This window comes from Tetranychus urticae, chromosome 2 (assembly GCF_039701765.1).
Source record: "Tetranychus urticae isolate SD_2017Ah chromosome 2, NJAU_TeUrti_SD_1.0, whole genome shotgun sequence".
Taxonomy (NCBI): Eukaryota; Metazoa; Arthropoda; class Arachnida; order Trombidiformes; family Tetranychidae; genus Tetranychus; species Tetranychus urticae.
This window is the reverse complement of record NC_142959.1, coordinates 5237308-5253614: the sequence shown is the minus strand read 5'-3', so window position 1 is coordinate 5253614 and position 16307 is coordinate 5237308. Positions and strand designations below refer to the sequence as shown.

The window sequence follows — 16307 nt, the reverse complement described above, 5'->3', positions numbered from 1 at the left end:
AACTGTGACATCTGCTGAGGCGTTTTTAAACTGTTAGTGTATTTCTATAACAACAGATGACACCTTTCTCGTTGTAATATTTTCAATTTCAATTTCAATTCCAATTGTTGATTTTTTCAAATCTAATTGTAAACTTTTCAATTTTATATTTAACTTTGCATTTTAATTTCGTTACCTTTTATTTTGTCTGTTTGGTCTAGTTACAGTTTGTCTAAATCGTATACTTTCATTATCTTTGTCATCTATTTTTTGCAACTGAAATGATCATTTCATATTTTATTTTATCACTTTGCGTTTCTGTTTAGTTATTTATCAGTAAGTTAATGTATATTTGAGTTAAACCTGTTACTTATGATCTAATTTTTCTTTATTACAGTTTTGGCATATCCAATGCTCTCGAGACTATGTATTGAGTTCACACAAAGTAATTCTGGCCATTTCAGCAGATAAGGCATTCAAGTTGAATGTACATTTTAACCTTTTATATGTTATTGAAAATGGACGTTGATTTTACTTCTCCTATGTTGCTAATTCTTATTCATTTCCATGATTTTCATCTTTTCTCTCTTAGATTCAACGATTATAATAGGTTATTGTTTCAAGTTGAAGGTTAATTGGTAATTCTCGCGATGATAACTTTCAAGTTAATCATCCAAACACTTTCATGTCTCTTATAAAGTGACTATACTTTGATGCTCTTCTATGACCCCTGCTTAAAGGTAAATCAAATTTTTATTAGATAACTTTGTTTTCCTTGCAAATCGAGATTCCTTTTTTTTGACTTGTTTGTGCAAAAATATGATGATTCTATTATATGTTTAATCAAATACCAAGTGTTCGTGATCAGTTAACTAATGTCATCTCTGTTGCTCATTTCAGGGGGAACACAGGATTCATTGTTTATTAATCGCAAGAAACTCATTGGTTGTCCTCTTCAGTTAACGGATCATCTGAAGCTTTATTTACTGTATATTAACTCATAAGGGACTGGAAAGAGGTATTAAGATGTAAGATGACTTGAAGATGGTAAACAAGGCGAAGAGCAAAGTCAGCTAATGTTGGGCTTGATATAAGCACAAGCCCCACTGTTTTTGGTAAAAAACTGTTATACAATTTCAGTTTACAGTGTATTGACCATTCAAAGCTGTTTTCATCGTAACCTCTTCAAATCCATTTCACTTAAATTATAAGTTAATGTTGACGCTTCTTTAGCTCTCTTTAGCTCTCTTTAGCTGATTAACATTTACAATCAACATGAAACAAAATACAATTTCAATATTTTGCTATTTTAAGCAGTAAGGTGAAAGGTTACAAAGCAATATCCAAGGCCTAAGACAAGGAAGGGTGTAAATTACAAGATGTTACAAAGACTGGCAGTTACAAGGAATTGTGAATTTAAATGAAAACAGAAAATGTTATTTCACCAAAAGAGAGTTGAAATGCTGTAAACTGTTCACATTGTATAATATTGATATTAATTTATACAATAATGTGAATGTGCATTAGCTTATATAAGCTATTGGTTAACATTTTTTGTTGACTAAATTCAATTAACCAAGACTTTTTTACATAAAAGTAAACAAATTTTGTTTTCCCTCTTAATCCTTCTATTCAAGTTAAAAGGATTAATTATTATGATGATAATCATTAAGGTTTACATACTTTCGTATATTTTAGGTTGACTTTGGAAACACACAGTTTGGACCAGTTAACCCACAACTTTGCTTTGGGGTCTTCTTGGCTTTTTGTTTTCCCAGTTAAGCTTGGAAAGATTTAATTTGGATTGTTTAAAAGTGTCACACTGAAGTCATTCAAATGTATCATCATCATCGTAATACAAATGGGTGAAAAAAAGCCAAGGAACAATATTATAGTGCCAATTATTATAATCTTAGTGATTAAACAGGATCTACATAAAAGTCAAAGCTAGGTGACGCTACAAGGATGGTTAGATGATTGTTTGCAGTTAAACCGTTGGAGATGAGGATAAAAAAAGGTGATAAAGATATGGTTAAGAGGTATAGTAAAGTGACCTTGTCGTAAAAAATTTGATAGTTTCCCAAAAATATCCAATAACAGAGTTGAACAAGGCTTAGTTCTGCTTAATGGGTCAACAAAACTTAATTGTATCATCTTGTATACTCTTAGGTTTCCCTTTGTTTGTCACTCTATGCTTCACCAATACAAATACCGTTGGTTAATTACAATTGATTAATCGTGGGTTATTTTCGTGTTTTGATGCTCTACAAAGTTATTGATTTATTTTGAAAGGTTGTATCTTTTTAAATATTGTCAGCTTTATCATCTTTCTTTTACTTTTCTTAATTAACTTTCGTTTTTTTACTTTCTCTCTTTTAATGCAGGTAAAATCAACTTGTTCAGCTTTCATTGGATACAGAACAGGCAATTTATCATGTTGATGGCTCACTGATGGTAAAATGCAAACGGATATTGTTCATTGCTTATAAATACTAAAATGCTGCCGTAATGTTTGTCAATTGTGAATGGCAATGTTATGCGGTAATACCTTCAAATTGACTTGGTTTTATGCTAAACTAACTTTAAACATTTCTCGATATTTTTAGAGCCAAACTGTTTTTAAACCCGAGAGGAAAGAGAGTAAAAATTCTTGTGGTTAACCGCTAACCAGGGACAATTTAATTGTTTGTTATATCATCATGAAAACTCTGGGCCAGTTACTGAGATATTTTGGGAATGAAATTACTGTTCACTTCAAATTCATCGACTTCAATTATTATAAATGTTTGCCATTCATCATCTGGATTTTTCAATATGATACAAAAGCTGAGGCCAAATTGCATCAATATTTACTTTTGGCCTTTGATTGATAAACATAAGAAATGGAAAAGAAACCGTCCAACAATCATTGCAGTCAAATTTCAAGCACTATTCATGTTTTCTCAATCATTTCCATCTAGTAAGTTGATTTGATAAAAAGCTGAAACCAACTAATGAATAAATGTTATTTATTTTTTTAGACTTTAAGCTCAGAATTATCATAAATTGCCTTTTCTATTGGTAAAGGCTCTTTTGAGCTAATTCTTAACAGATAAGGGCAAAACGGATAATTTCACTATGGATAAACCTATTAAAGCTAAATTTTTTAAGAAGTTAAAATCAAACTTAATGAGTATAACCCGAAGTCTAAATAAAGCAAAATATTGAGAAGCATTTTATCAGTTTTTTTCTTACTCTCTTGATTCTTTTGTTACAATTTGACCATCAATTCAATCATAATGAGTGATAATTTAACTTTTATTACATCAAAAAAGGTGCTAATCATTTAGTTTTGGAAAACTACGAACACAGAAAATATCGTAGTGTAGAAAACGCGACGCGCGCGCGTATTCGACTTTAGCTGTTTTGCCTTTAGCTCTTAAGGTTTATCTAAAACAAGCTTAGCTATAAGAGTTTTAGCTAAAAAGGTACAGAACCTTTCTATTGATTGTTGGTTTTGTTAATGAAACAGCCTTCTAATGATTATTTTACAATCTTTTTTTAATCTTTTTCTTAGGCTCTTTCCTCACTTTGTTTATTACCATGTTTACCATTTCAAGTTACACTGATAAAACTGCATCTGTTATTCGTGTTGACCTCTTATCCCTTGGAAATGACCCTAAAGATGAGCATTATTAACTATGCAAGGTTCTTCTTGTGCCACTTCTATGGTCAGCCTTCTTTTTTAAAGGTCAGCTCGTGCCACAAAAAGAGAGAGAGAGAGGTTTAAAGCAATACCTTACCCTGTCTTGACCCGACCCGATGCCAGGTGAAACTGTTGTTCAAGGTAAACAATACTCTAGGCCTGGGTTTAAAAATGTCCAGGAGATGTTGAAGAAAAAAAGTCTAAAGTTGAACACGTTCATCATCTGCTGCTGTCCTCACCTTTCACCTCTCAATCTGTTCCTGTTCTTTCTCTTTGGTTCTTTTAAATCCCTCACTTCCATCTTTCTACCTTAGACAGGTTACCAACCTGCGTGACACGAGGTCACTTTATTATTAATACTATTGTTACAGTTTGCCCAAACTCAACCCGTTGACCAGGTTGCTGTTCACTTTACCTTGTATGACCTTTGGAAACATATTGACATAGCACTTACAAAATAGTGAATTATTTAAAAAACAATTTGGCTTTGGTTTTGGTATTGGTCAAGCTCTGATTGTGTTGACAAACTCAAGGAAAAAAAACATTGCTCAGAAGCGTCTAACCACAACAAGGTTGACATCAAATGATTTGGACCAATGATTTTTAGGATAAGGCTTGAAGATTAAGACATCAGCTGATATTAACACTTCTGTTGATAAGCATAAGGGTTAAAGGATGAAACCTTACTGTGATTGACAGATAAATAATTGAACTTAATCCCACAATTTTAAAAGCATCATCATAATAATTTTGACCAAAAAGATGGAGAAATCATTTAACCGTAAAACAAAATATTTTCCTTACTTATCCTGATTTATACTTGCTGACCAATTTTAACCATAATTTTGCGTCCATCACTGCAATTGGTAAAAGTCAAGCTCATTTTTCAATAGTTCAACTTATCACAAATTAATTGAACTCAAACAAAAACATTTTAACCTGAAAAATTAATTCATATTAATCCAACTTAACCTGGAAATCAAACATTGGCTGTTGAGGATTATCATGAAAATGAGAGCGGATGTTTCTTGTGTAATTTTCATCATCCTGATGCTCTAAATATTTTGGAGACCAGATGATCAGAATTTAGCAGATTCAGGATTCCAATTATTACATTAATAACTTCAATTTCCATTAGTAACAGTAAACAAGCAAACTATTACCTTTTTATGGACACTTTGACAGCTTCAAACTTGGAGATCATGGTATCGGTAATTAACCTGGAAAAAAGGTTAAGAAATTCATAAATTGAATAAGAATAGCAAAATATACCAATCAATTTGATTAAAGGTTTTGTCAAAATGAACAGTTTGATGTGAAAATTTGCTATCTTTTCAACAAACCATTATGATTTATTCATATTAATAGTAAACCATGAATGATTTACTCTCATCTTGCAACTAATCAACATTTAATTTTGTTATTAGATTGTTACCTTCAACATTGGTATTGTAAAACAATTATCAAGTACTCGCCTTCATTGTTACTGTATAAGAGAAATACTAACTACTGGAAAGTTTAATTATTTTAACATCAGCAATTGTAAAGATAATGGAAACTGAACTCATGATTTAGACCATTATAAATACATGATTGATGACATTATAATGATTTAATTATCTGTTGACCATTTAAGTGTACAAATAATAAGTCTAATTATATGTCTTAATGATAAAATACAATGTAAAGTTAGAAAGTGATAAAATATTCTGGTTAATAAACTGTATTATCCAACTCAACTTAATTAACGCAATTCATTAACAATGGAAGAGTATTAGTTTACAAGCGAAATGTTAATCAATGAAGCTTCTTCTGATCAAACAGGAAGATAAGTTAATTTTTTTGTCAGATGATTGTATTTCAGAGCGATTTCCGTCTAAACATAAGGCAACTCGGAACATGTTGATAAGCAAATATAATAAGTTAATTAAGTCGCGTGAATTTAGTTGTCCAGAGATGGTTAACTGTGCTGAAATGTAAGACAAAGCGTCTTCAATCAATGTTAATCAGATGAAATCAGTTAATCTTTTTAAATTGTTTACTTTAAACAGTAACAAATTGACACAAAGATAACTGTGAATATGAGAAGTTGAGTTTTTTTGTTCTGTTTGTTTGAGGAAACAAAAGAACCAAAAATGTGACAAATGCCAAACAATTTACAGTTAATTATTGAAGTGCACAGTCTGTAGCAAAAAAATAGCACAAGCTTCAACTTGATCTTGTTCAATTCAATTACTTTTGAAGCCAAAAGAATCGTTGTTTTGGCTGGAAACTATTATTATAATGATATGACAAGGAATTGAAATATAGCAGATCAACTTTTATTAATCTCTCAACAAAATTGAGATGGACAGAGAGGTGAGATTAAAACATGGGTAAAATAACAATATTTTTATGTATATATTTATATGTTTGGATAGTTAATTCGATTCAACTGGCTTGGGGTGAAAAACAAAGGTGATTACAATCAATTTGAAGCCAGTTTACAAATTAAGATAATGGAGAAAGAAATGTGACCAAAAAAACAAACAAAATGATATTTGAAGATGATGTTGAAAATGGCGGATAGAAGGCTGAGTTTGACGATGATGGTGAGGATTAATGATGGATTAGTAATAAAAAATAGGCTCATGAGAAAATAATAATAATATTACACACATTCACAATTATACACTGTTGATGGCGTCAACAGATTTACATGAAATAAAAATTATGGTCCATGGTTTGATACTATTTATATACATAATTAGTACCTCAATCTGGGTTCAAAAGAAGTGTATGTTGAATATGGTGATAAAGTGGATGGACTAATTGCTGAAATGTAATTGTCTTTAAGGTTTGGTGATCCCTCTAGACTTATTATTTTATCATTAAAGTGTTTCTTTAAATCACTTTCATCGGTACAATCAATGATGAATGCTTCATCAATAGCTTCCTCTGGATGAGTTAAACAATGATTTGGTTCCTTCTCATTGGTATAATAAACGGCGCCCTGTCTTCGGTAGATAAGGCCAATGATGATGATTAGAAAAGTTAATGAAATGATTACAAGAACTCCCAAAACCATTCCAATTTTGGGCTGTGGATAGGTTAATCTCATTTGAATTTTGGTGTATTGGTTAGGACAAAATTCAATGTCATCATCGCTGATCTTATGGATAGATTGACCTTCAAGGTGACTAGGAGTTGAACATTTAACACAAAACTTGTCCGCATTATGGCCAAAGGTTGAGCAAAGGTTAACATAAGCGGGTGGTAATTTATTCAACCAATTGATTAAAGGTAATATATGACATCGATAACAGGACCAGGGATTATTATGTAAGGCAATGAGACGTAATGTTGTTATTGAATCAAAGGTTTCCAAAACTGATTCGTCTAGGCTGGAAAGTGAATTGTGTGAAAGGTTAAGTGCCTCTAGGTGATGAAGAGGGACAAATAGTGAAGGTTGGATTGCGGCAAAGTTGTTTGCGGACAAGTCAAGAGTTAGCAAGGAAGATGAATTGCTGAAAATATCTTCCGACACGGAATCATCAAGAGCTATTTCTGCCAGAGAAAGGTACTGAAGTTTACGTAAGGGTTTAATCAAGTGTGAAACTGATAACCCTGGATTGATGAGTGATGGATTATTGTTGAAATTTAATTTGATTAAACTGCCATTGATTGGTTCAAGCAAATTATCAACGATACCACGAATCCGATTATGAGATAAATCAAGACTTTCAATGGTTGACGAACAGAAAGTACAAGCGGAAAGGCCGGTAATGTTGTTTGAAGAAAGTCCAAGATGGTTTAGTTGAAGACCGGCAAAGGTTTCATCACTAAGAGTCATTAATCGGTTGTTATCCAAATGTAATGTACGAAGATTAGTTAAAGGTTTAAAACCAAATGAGGTTAAGAAGGTAAGTCGATTCCCTTTTAAATTAAGTTCTTGAAGATTATTAAGAGGTTTATAGATTTTTGACTGAATATCTTTTAGGCCACAAGCTTCAAGTGAAAGGTAGCTAAGAACGGGTAAGTCGATAAAGTAATCAGCTTTTATGTCAGACAATGGATTACCGCTGAGGTCGAGGTGTTCCAATGATGTTAATGGGTAAAACATACGAGGAACAATGGATCGAATGTTATTTCGAGCAAGGCTCAGTCGTTTCAATGAGATGAGGTAGCTGAATGGAGCTGAAGGTATATTACGTTCATTCAATCGATTGTCACTCAAATCGAGGCTTGTAAGGTGTGAAAGATTGTAAAAATCGCGTTGAGATAAAATACTGATGGAGTTGTGACTCAGGTCGATACTTTTAAGCTTGTATCCAGGCCAGAAAGATGATTCGCCAATGGCAGGTAGTCGAGAATGGCTTATTTTAATTTCCTCTAAAACAGTCAATTTATCAAATATTTTACCCAAGTTAAGGGTATTTTCCTGATCCGGTTTCCCATCAATAATGAGTACCTAAGGATAAATGAAATAAAATTAAATAGATGAGTATTTTTCAATTGCAATTTGATCAGTTGAGGGGAATCAGTCAATCAATGAGAGAAGATTCAAGATTATTAGGAGGTGAAGTGAATGAAGGAAATTTAAAGGTTGATTAGACTCCACTATTAACGGTTGCAATTTAAAGTTTGATGAACACTTGAAATGAAACAATCTGAAATATTGACAAACCAAGAAACCGATCATTATTTTGACCTATCAAAAATTGTTTGTTTAAGGTTTACATATTAAATCAAAATATCAGCTCATTATAAAGGTTAAATGATTGCAGGATAAAGGTAACCCTATTTAAATTAGTTTCAATTTTGACAAGCTCTCAAATTCAATTCTATTTAAGGATCATCATCACCATCGAAAACTTATCCATGATTGTTGAAGCAGTTAATAATAAAATGATCGTAATTTTGATAGATTTTCAAAGGTTTTAAGCAAAGATGAGTCTTCAGTAGTAATATTTTTCAGTCAGACAAGCTAGATTCAATGTTTAACTGGCTGAGCAAAAATATGGAAACAAACAATTGCAAGCATTTTCAGTTAAAATTGAATGAATAACAGAAAAGGTTGAATTGCTGGAAGATAAATCAAAATACAATTCAATTCTTTAGTTTCCTCCATTTCTCATCGAAACAAGAAACAAATATGAAAATAAAAGTAAAAAATGACCAAAATAAATAATCAAATAACAAAAATATCGCTTTCATAATCAAATGATTTATCAACCATCTAAAGGTCAGAAATCAATTAAATGATCAGCGATAAACTTAAAGTGAAAAGGTCATCACAACTGGATACAATATCTGTTTCTCTGTATCCTGCTTATTCCAGTGCATTGAAGAGGACAAGCCGGAAATAATTGTTTCCTTGGTTTGTTCCCAGTTGACCTTAGGATAAACAATATGTAAAAGTGAGACGAAAAGGCAAAGGGAAAGGTCGATTTAAAGTAAACTTATGTTCAAGAAGAAAGATTAAGATGGATGTTTAAAAGGAAACTACGAACTTCAATTCGATACAATTTTAAAAGGATTGTTAGACAGAATTGTAGACAACACAAGTACAGAGATATTTGACCAAATTGGTCAAAACATTAAGCCATTAAGCTGGTATGCTGATTTTATAACCATTATTGTTATAATTACAATCATTACGCTAAAAGATGCGTTAATTTTTAGAGTTAAATTTAGGAGTTAGACGTTTGGAGAAAAACAAAATGAGAAAATAATGAGAAAAGCTAACCATGGACAATGGATTGTGACCGAAATAGCATAAACTGAGTGAAGTATCGTTAAAACTGTTGAGTCGTGGCCAGGTCAGTTTATGTACAGTTGGGTGTTGCCCTCGCTTTACTTGACTCATTAATAATCAATGTACAAAGGTTCGAGGAAAGAGAAACAGAAAAAGAGATGAAAAATTGAAAAAATAAAGATAGAATTGAAAATCCGAAAATATACAAAACGTATCTCACAATGGTATAACTGACAAGAGGAAAAATGTTACCAAGGTTTTTACACTGTCAAGAATCTTGCTTGTCTTGGCAATTCCGAATGAGAAATGTACTAATAGTCAGGGGAGAATGATGTCTCATTTCGAAATGAAAACAAGACTCATCAGACAGAATGGGAATGGTTTATAGTGGATGAAAAGTGAAATGGTGACAATTAGTGGAATCGACTGGTTTACTAGTAGACATTAATTTAAAGAAGAAAATCTTGTGAAAATTGAACAAATACAGAATTTTGAAGCGTCTCTTGAACCTGACACAGATATAAAATTTTGACTCTGTCAAGCAATATTTCAGTTAGTCCTGTAACTATCCTGAAAGTGATGAAGTGCCAGGAAATAACGTCACATTTTGATATTCAAGCTGGATGTCATTGGAAAAACTATTGTTTCTCATTCCTTTTAAATTAGCTCAATTCAGGAGTTGATACACTTGGAAGCTTTGATTTTCCCTTTACAAGTTTAAAATACCATTGATACCTGAGATGATGGGAAAGATGAGGACAAAAGTTAAATTGTATGAAGAAAAATAAAAGAGAAGAAGGAAATTAGATGAGATTGGATAACCAGGTAAACTTGTAATTCTCACCGTGATTTTTCAAATATTTTGAATGTTCCCTGTTTTAATTGTATTAATAGAGAGGAGGTGAGTTCAATTGTCAATTTTGTCTAATCAACCGTGATGAAGTAAAGAATTGAGCCGAACTGTCAACCTTCTTGTGGAAAGCACAATTTGTAAGGAATCAACTTAACTTTATATTAAATAACAACTTGATGAAGAACAAGAAGAAATTAGAATCATAATAGAGTCAAACAATTGAAATGAGTTTCACCAAAGGAATGGTAAAAAGACGGTGAAAAGGTAGAGAGAAAAAGGTAGGCTTAAGATTCAATCAGTTTGTCCATTAAATCAAAATTGATGGTAACAATAAAAAAATACGATCGAGAAGATGATGGTAATGATGATTTTGCTTGTCAATGGTTAACTTTTGATGGACAAAGCACGAGCAAACTATTAACAGGGAAAATAAGAGATTGATAATGGAGCATGGAGTAAGCCTTTTTGGCGGGTTTACTCATAATGAGAAAAAATGGGAAGCTTTAAGGTTCATGGTGAAGGTTTGTAAAAATCATTAACTTTTCTCCCATTGAAGTGTTTAAATGGAAACTTTGATAGATTTGTAAGGCTTGAATGGTTAAACTTGAAACATTTTAATTAAAACAACGGTTAATAACAGGTTTACTTTTAAATTAGCAATTTATTTGTTAATAGTGAAAGCTTTGGTTGAGTTGGATTGAAAATATCATATGAATATGATCCAAGAGATCAGCTTTTTTACTTAAAAGTCGGGATTGGATTCAAAAAGGATTAGGATATCAAAGGATACTTAGGGACAATTATTTGAAATTACAATTGAAATGAAATTAATTATTACCTTTGTAGATTCATCGATTAAATTGATTGGTAATTTGGTGAGTCCTCCTGAATTACAGGTAACTCGCTTCCTATTTGCTTCATCAGTATCACAAATACAGCCTTTAATACATCGAGGAAATGAACCAAGCTCATGTTTATCATACAATGAATTGCTTGCTCCAATTACAAGGGCAATATTTACACAAATTAGGTAAATTATGTTGATTAACATTGCTTAAAGTAAATTGCAATTGAGTAAAGATGGTTGATTAAAGGTGAACTTTGTAAAATTAACCAGCAAGGTTGTAATCAACAGTGAGAAATTATTTATACTTTTTTGAAGCTTATGAAAAGATACTGACAATAATTATGATTGTTGAAATTATTACCCAAAGGGTTTGTGATGATGTTGGCAACAATGAACAAACTAATGATAATATAATAAACACTTGAAGATGTAGATAAAGTAACAGTAAATATAATTTGACTGGGAAAGTTAAAGGTTAAATAAGAATCCCAATGAGAATGGAATAAAAGTAAAAGAAGAAAAAACAAAAGTTGAAATTGAAATGATGAATAAAAGTTAAAGTGTTCACAGCTTCTGAGACTTCAATTAGGTTTGTTGATGATGAGTCTGATGTAAAGATGATGGCAGAGTTAATCATGAAAACAAAACATGTAATCCTTTGGACTAAAGCAGGCAAAACAACCAACAATAAGTTACACAGAAACACATAAAGTCAATGTAAAAATTTGAAAGTGTTGAGTGTTGTTGTTGGTTAAAAGGTGAACAAGATCATGTTAGGTTTCAATTGGCAGTTTATCTGGTCAGAATAGGATTCCGAATAGGTGATTCAAGTGGAAGACAGATGAGAATGAAGATGATGATCAAAGTAACGAAATATGTAATAGATGAAGAAGCCTCATATCATATGTGAGTGTGAAGAAGGTCAGTTAACAACTAAACAGAAAGAAGATCTCTCAAGCTGGAGAAGAGGAGAGATGACGATAAAGAAGAAGAAGATGATGATGATGATGAGTGAGCAAGTGAGGTAATAGGAAAGAGCTTGAAATGAGTTAAAAAAGTGAGGTTGGGAAGATGAAAGAGAGTGAATGTGTTATGGTAAAGAGAGGAGAAATGAAAGGAAGATGAAGAGAGGAAGAGAGGAAGATGAGGAAAATAAAGAGGAACCTTGAAGGTCTAAGGCCTAGGCTTGTCACTCGTTGTTGGCCCGTGATCTTAACGAGAAGAGATGATCGGAAAAAGGTTTGTATTGATACAATTTTAAAGTTTCCCTTTTTTTTCAGTAACAATGTCTAGGCAGATGGTTGAGGTAACTAGCGCTGCATTTGAACACAATAATAAAAGGCCTTATCCCGTCTCCAGGTCACAATGTGCATTACATGTGAGGGTTACTTGAAAAGACTATATAAAGACTGATGTGACCTGTGGCCATGCGACTGGCACGCATCTAGATATTATTAACTTAACAATGTGTTCACAGGTTTGGCTTATACTGTTATTGCCTTTGAATCCTTGCTTAAAAGATGAACAGTGAAAATGTTACAAATATTTTTCATCCCATTTTTATCTTCATTTTACATTTTACATTTTACATCTTTATATCCATTATTATCTTCTTCCTCCTCCTCCTCCTCTTCCTTCGTCATCTTATTGTTAACCTCGTTTTTCCCATAAATCCTATGGTTAAATCAATACAATCCAGTTCCTGAACGGAAACTATCAACCTGATTTTAAATCAATTTGCTTAATCACAAAGAGTAAAATTTCAACCTTTTCTTCCCCTTTCCTTGGTTTCCATGTTGACATGATTACTGGAATAATGATGAGCCATGCATTAATAATAAGGTCCTGATGTTGTCCTCATTCATAATGAGTCTTGAAATTGGTCAAAATTAGTATTTCCAGGCTGAAATTTACAATCAAGTTGAGTTGATGAAAAATTTTGGAAAATATTTTTTGGTTACATTTTCCATTCTTTTTACATTTTTCATTGTTCATTCCTTTGATTAGTTATGTTCAATATTGATGGGTCACACGCTTTAATATTAATTTCGTGTGAACCGTAATTGACAATAAACTATGAAAAGCTTAATTCAACCGCAAGGGAATTAACTCCATTGAGATTAGCCAAAATTGATTTGATCCCACGAATTGGACAAAAAAATGAAACAATCCAAGGAAAAGTTGGTTAAAATCTTATCCAGCTTTTTACATGGTGATCGGTAATTTTCATGTAATAATACCAATACGAATCCCTTTGCGATTATTACATTTGCCTTATTAACACTTCCCTTGAGTCTTTAAGTTTACTGTATTTGGTTCTCAGGAAATTTTGGTGGTTCCTTTTGCTTGCGCCAGTTTACTTGTGTCAACTCAACAAGTGTATTTAAAATCATCTGTTTTCACAGTTTAAGTATCTATTGGATATTATATCAACTTTAATATCCCCAATTGAATCCACTTTTTTGATTGTAATAACATTTTGAACGTGGGAACATTTTCATTTACATCTTTATCCGAAAGTTGGATTGAGATTCAATTAGCTGAATAGTGTTGCTTGAAACAATTAGTGGAGCTTTATTCTTGAGCTTTAATTATAAACTGTGTTGATTGATCTTGGGAAACTATTAAGTGATGAGTTGAATAAGAAACGTTGATCAGCCAAATTATGGGTTAAATGAGGAAAGAGTGAAATTCAGTTTCAATGATCAGATGTTTACTTTGCTTGTGGTTGAGTCCATCTTTTGGCCCGCTTGTTTTTGACAGTTAAATGTCAATTAATTATCCGTTTCCAACTGTATTATTATTGTGATTATTCAATCAGATTTGTTTGGCTGTTGAAAATGTTCACAATGATTGCCTGGAGGTCTGATGATGAGGATAATGGTGATGATGATGATAAAAGGTTGAATAATGGAGATGACCATGAACCATCAATGGCCCAACCTAGTTTGATAGTCAAAGGAAGCCATTTATCATTAACTAATCAAGTTAATTTCATCACTTCCAAACCCAAATCATTGTAATGCAGAAATGAGATTCATTTTTAGTGTAAAATTTGGTACGGTTGGCCAAAGCATAACAATTAATAATACATGTAACTGTAATGTTAATTTAACAGTCAACAGTCGATGTGAATTTGGCTGTTAATATTTGATGTGAAAATATGGATTGTTGCCTGTTTGAAACAATTGGTTTTTGATTAAACAATCATTGTGATTTATCGACACTTGGAGATGGTCAAAGTCAGGTAAAAGTGAGATTAACATCTTGGCTTTTCATGTTCATTGCTTAATGTAAATAAGTGATGCTGATGCTGAGGCTGCTGTTGATGATGGCGATGGTGGTAATGATGATAATAAAGATAAAGATTTGAAAGAGACAAACGCTCCTCTTTTTTGAATGAATGTGAACCAGAAAAAAAGCAGATCAGCCCAAAAAATGATGCTCATTCCCTTTTCATCATCATATTTTATACTTTCATTTTCATCTCTTTGTTTCCTTCTCATCTTTTTTTCCTCCTCATCATCATCTTGATCTACCTCGATTCCATATTAACCTTGCCCATCTTATTAGGGATTTGATGTTACGCCTTTCCTTGACTATGGGCTTTGTAACAGGACTGTTTGACAGTGAGATGTTGATCACAAGAAGAGTAAAAAACGCTTTACATTCAAACATTGTTGTATTTTCCAGATATACATATTAATAACTGCAATACTTGGTGTTCCTGGTAAAACTCAATCTATTATGAAAATGGTTTAGGCCAAAATCATTTCTATCAATAGAAGTATCTTTGAATCTTTATATTCTTTATGCTATAAATTATGTGCTTGGTTGGTCGGTTGGGCTTAGTCTTCAGCCTGACTGAGGTTTCCTCTTTGAAAATTGTCCTCACTTTATCAATCTCATTCTTGGTAGTCAAATATTATCCATTGTCTGTTGAACAAGTAACCACATTCAATTGATAGAAACTGAAAAGACAAAAAAAAGAAGGTAAATTTTTTATCAATGGCAATTGGAAAAGAAGAGAGCAATTGCGATTTTTTTTGGGTTTAGTGTAAAAAAATCTGTAATGGTAATGATTTTGCACGGTTTAACGGTAAAAATGTGACTAACAATGCTCAAATCTCTTTATACATTGAATTAAATGTATACGATAATAAAGTTTCACCATCTTGTTGCCTCGTCTTTTTTAACAAGACATATACTAGACATAGGACACAGCTATGGAGTTGGGCTGTTGTAAAAATGTATAGCATTGTTGATTGATTGAATAGACTTGATTGTTATCATGTCTTTGGGTGAGATCAGTGTTAAGGAAAATCACATTCCTTGAATTACCTCGCTAGCAAAAACATGAACCATGTTTTCATTGAATTTTTGCTCAATTATTAATCGACCGAGAGACAGAAAAGTGTAAACACATTATAAAACGTACAAAACCGTAGTAAACAGTTTTACCTACCTTTATGTATCCTGTAACTGTTGTTGGTCATACTTTAAACTTTCACCGGTTAATTAATTTCACTTTTGTTGAGCTTTTAGTTTACATTATTTACATAGTGATAAAGTTAAGTCAATAATGGCATAATATTTAAGGAAAAATAATAATAATAAATCAACAGAATCAATAATCGAGAAGAAAACAAAAATGAAATTTTCAAAATTTTCAATTTTCTTCGTTTTTGCTGATTAGAGAAATTTAAAGTTTCCTCCAAATTCAAACCAGATTTGATTCAATCTAATAACTTAGATAGATTTAAAATCAAAGAAACTGTAACCTTTATAAGCATTAAAAAAATTGAATTGCAATTGAGATTAAATTAAGAGTAAATCAATTGTCACAACAAAAAGTTGAAGCAAAATAAACTTGAATTTTATTGTGGTATTAAAGCGCCATCTAGTGACATAATTTTAAACGAGTTTGTCTTGAAAAATTGTTTCCCAAATTATCAAAACAACAACAATGGACAAATATTAGGGATACGATAATTGTTGCTTCTTAATTGTTACCATCGATACAATGAAAAACTATGAAGATGGTTTACTCCAATTGTTGACAAATCTAAACCGATTGTTGTGAAACAAATTGTCCTGAAAGTTTGATTATTTCAATCATTTAACATTTCATTCTTGTTTTAACCATTTCTCTGTTTCAATCTGGTTTTATTGAATTGTGATCCAGGAAAATGGTCTCTGGAAATCA

The 16307-nt window shown here is 31.9% G+C and overlaps 1 protein-coding gene and 2 long non-coding RNA genes across 7 annotated transcripts; 1 reads left to right on the top strand and 2 right to left on the bottom strand.

The window, feature by feature from the left end:
- The first annotated feature begins 93 nt into the window (after positions 1-93).
- LOC107366451 (uncharacterized) lies at positions 94-4596 on the top strand. 3 transcript variants are annotated; one of them, XR_001569670.3, is made up of 9 exons: positions 94-315; positions 377-466; positions 572-719; positions 880-1094; positions 1678-2018; positions 2149-2271; positions 2364-2520; positions 2586-2938; positions 3536-4596. It is a non-coding gene; the product is annotated as an uncharacterized LOC107366451 (long non-coding RNA). The 3 variants fall into 3 exon arrangements; XR_016198923.1 differs by lacking the exon at positions 2149-2271; XR_016198924.1 differs by lacking the exon at positions 2149-2271 and having other exon boundaries at positions 135-315; positions 880-997.
- A 1367-nt stretch (positions 4597-5963) lies between these two features.
- On the bottom strand, positions 5964-12649 carry LOC107366449 (uncharacterized). Of its 3 annotated transcripts, XM_015934061.3 has the most exons (3): positions 10246-10962; positions 10006-10136; positions 5964-8114 (listed from the first exon to the last, which is right to left on the bottom strand). In XM_015934061.3, exons 2-3 carry the CDS (start codon positions 10051-10053, stop codon positions 6411-6413), a joined length of 1752 nt encoding a protein of 583 aa, XP_015789547.1. In that variant the 5' UTR covers positions 10054-10136; positions 10246-10962; the 3' UTR covers positions 5964-6410. The 3 variants fall into 3 exon arrangements, with proteins under 3 accessions (XP_015789547.1, XP_025017541.1, XP_089124092.1); XM_025161773.2 differs by lacking the exons at positions 10006-10136; positions 10246-10962 and adding an exon at positions 11093-12649; XM_089267966.1 differs by lacking the exons at positions 10006-10136; positions 10246-10962 and adding an exon at positions 9393-9620.
- Positions 12650-13658: 1009 nt separating this feature from the next.
- Positions 13659-15933, bottom strand: LOC149093740 (uncharacterized). The gene is made up of 2 exons (XR_016198926.1): positions 15567-15933; positions 13659-15072 (listed from the first exon to the last, which is right to left on the bottom strand). It is a non-coding gene; the product is annotated as an uncharacterized LOC149093740 (long non-coding RNA).
- Between the last annotated feature and the right edge of the window lie 374 nt (positions 15934-16307).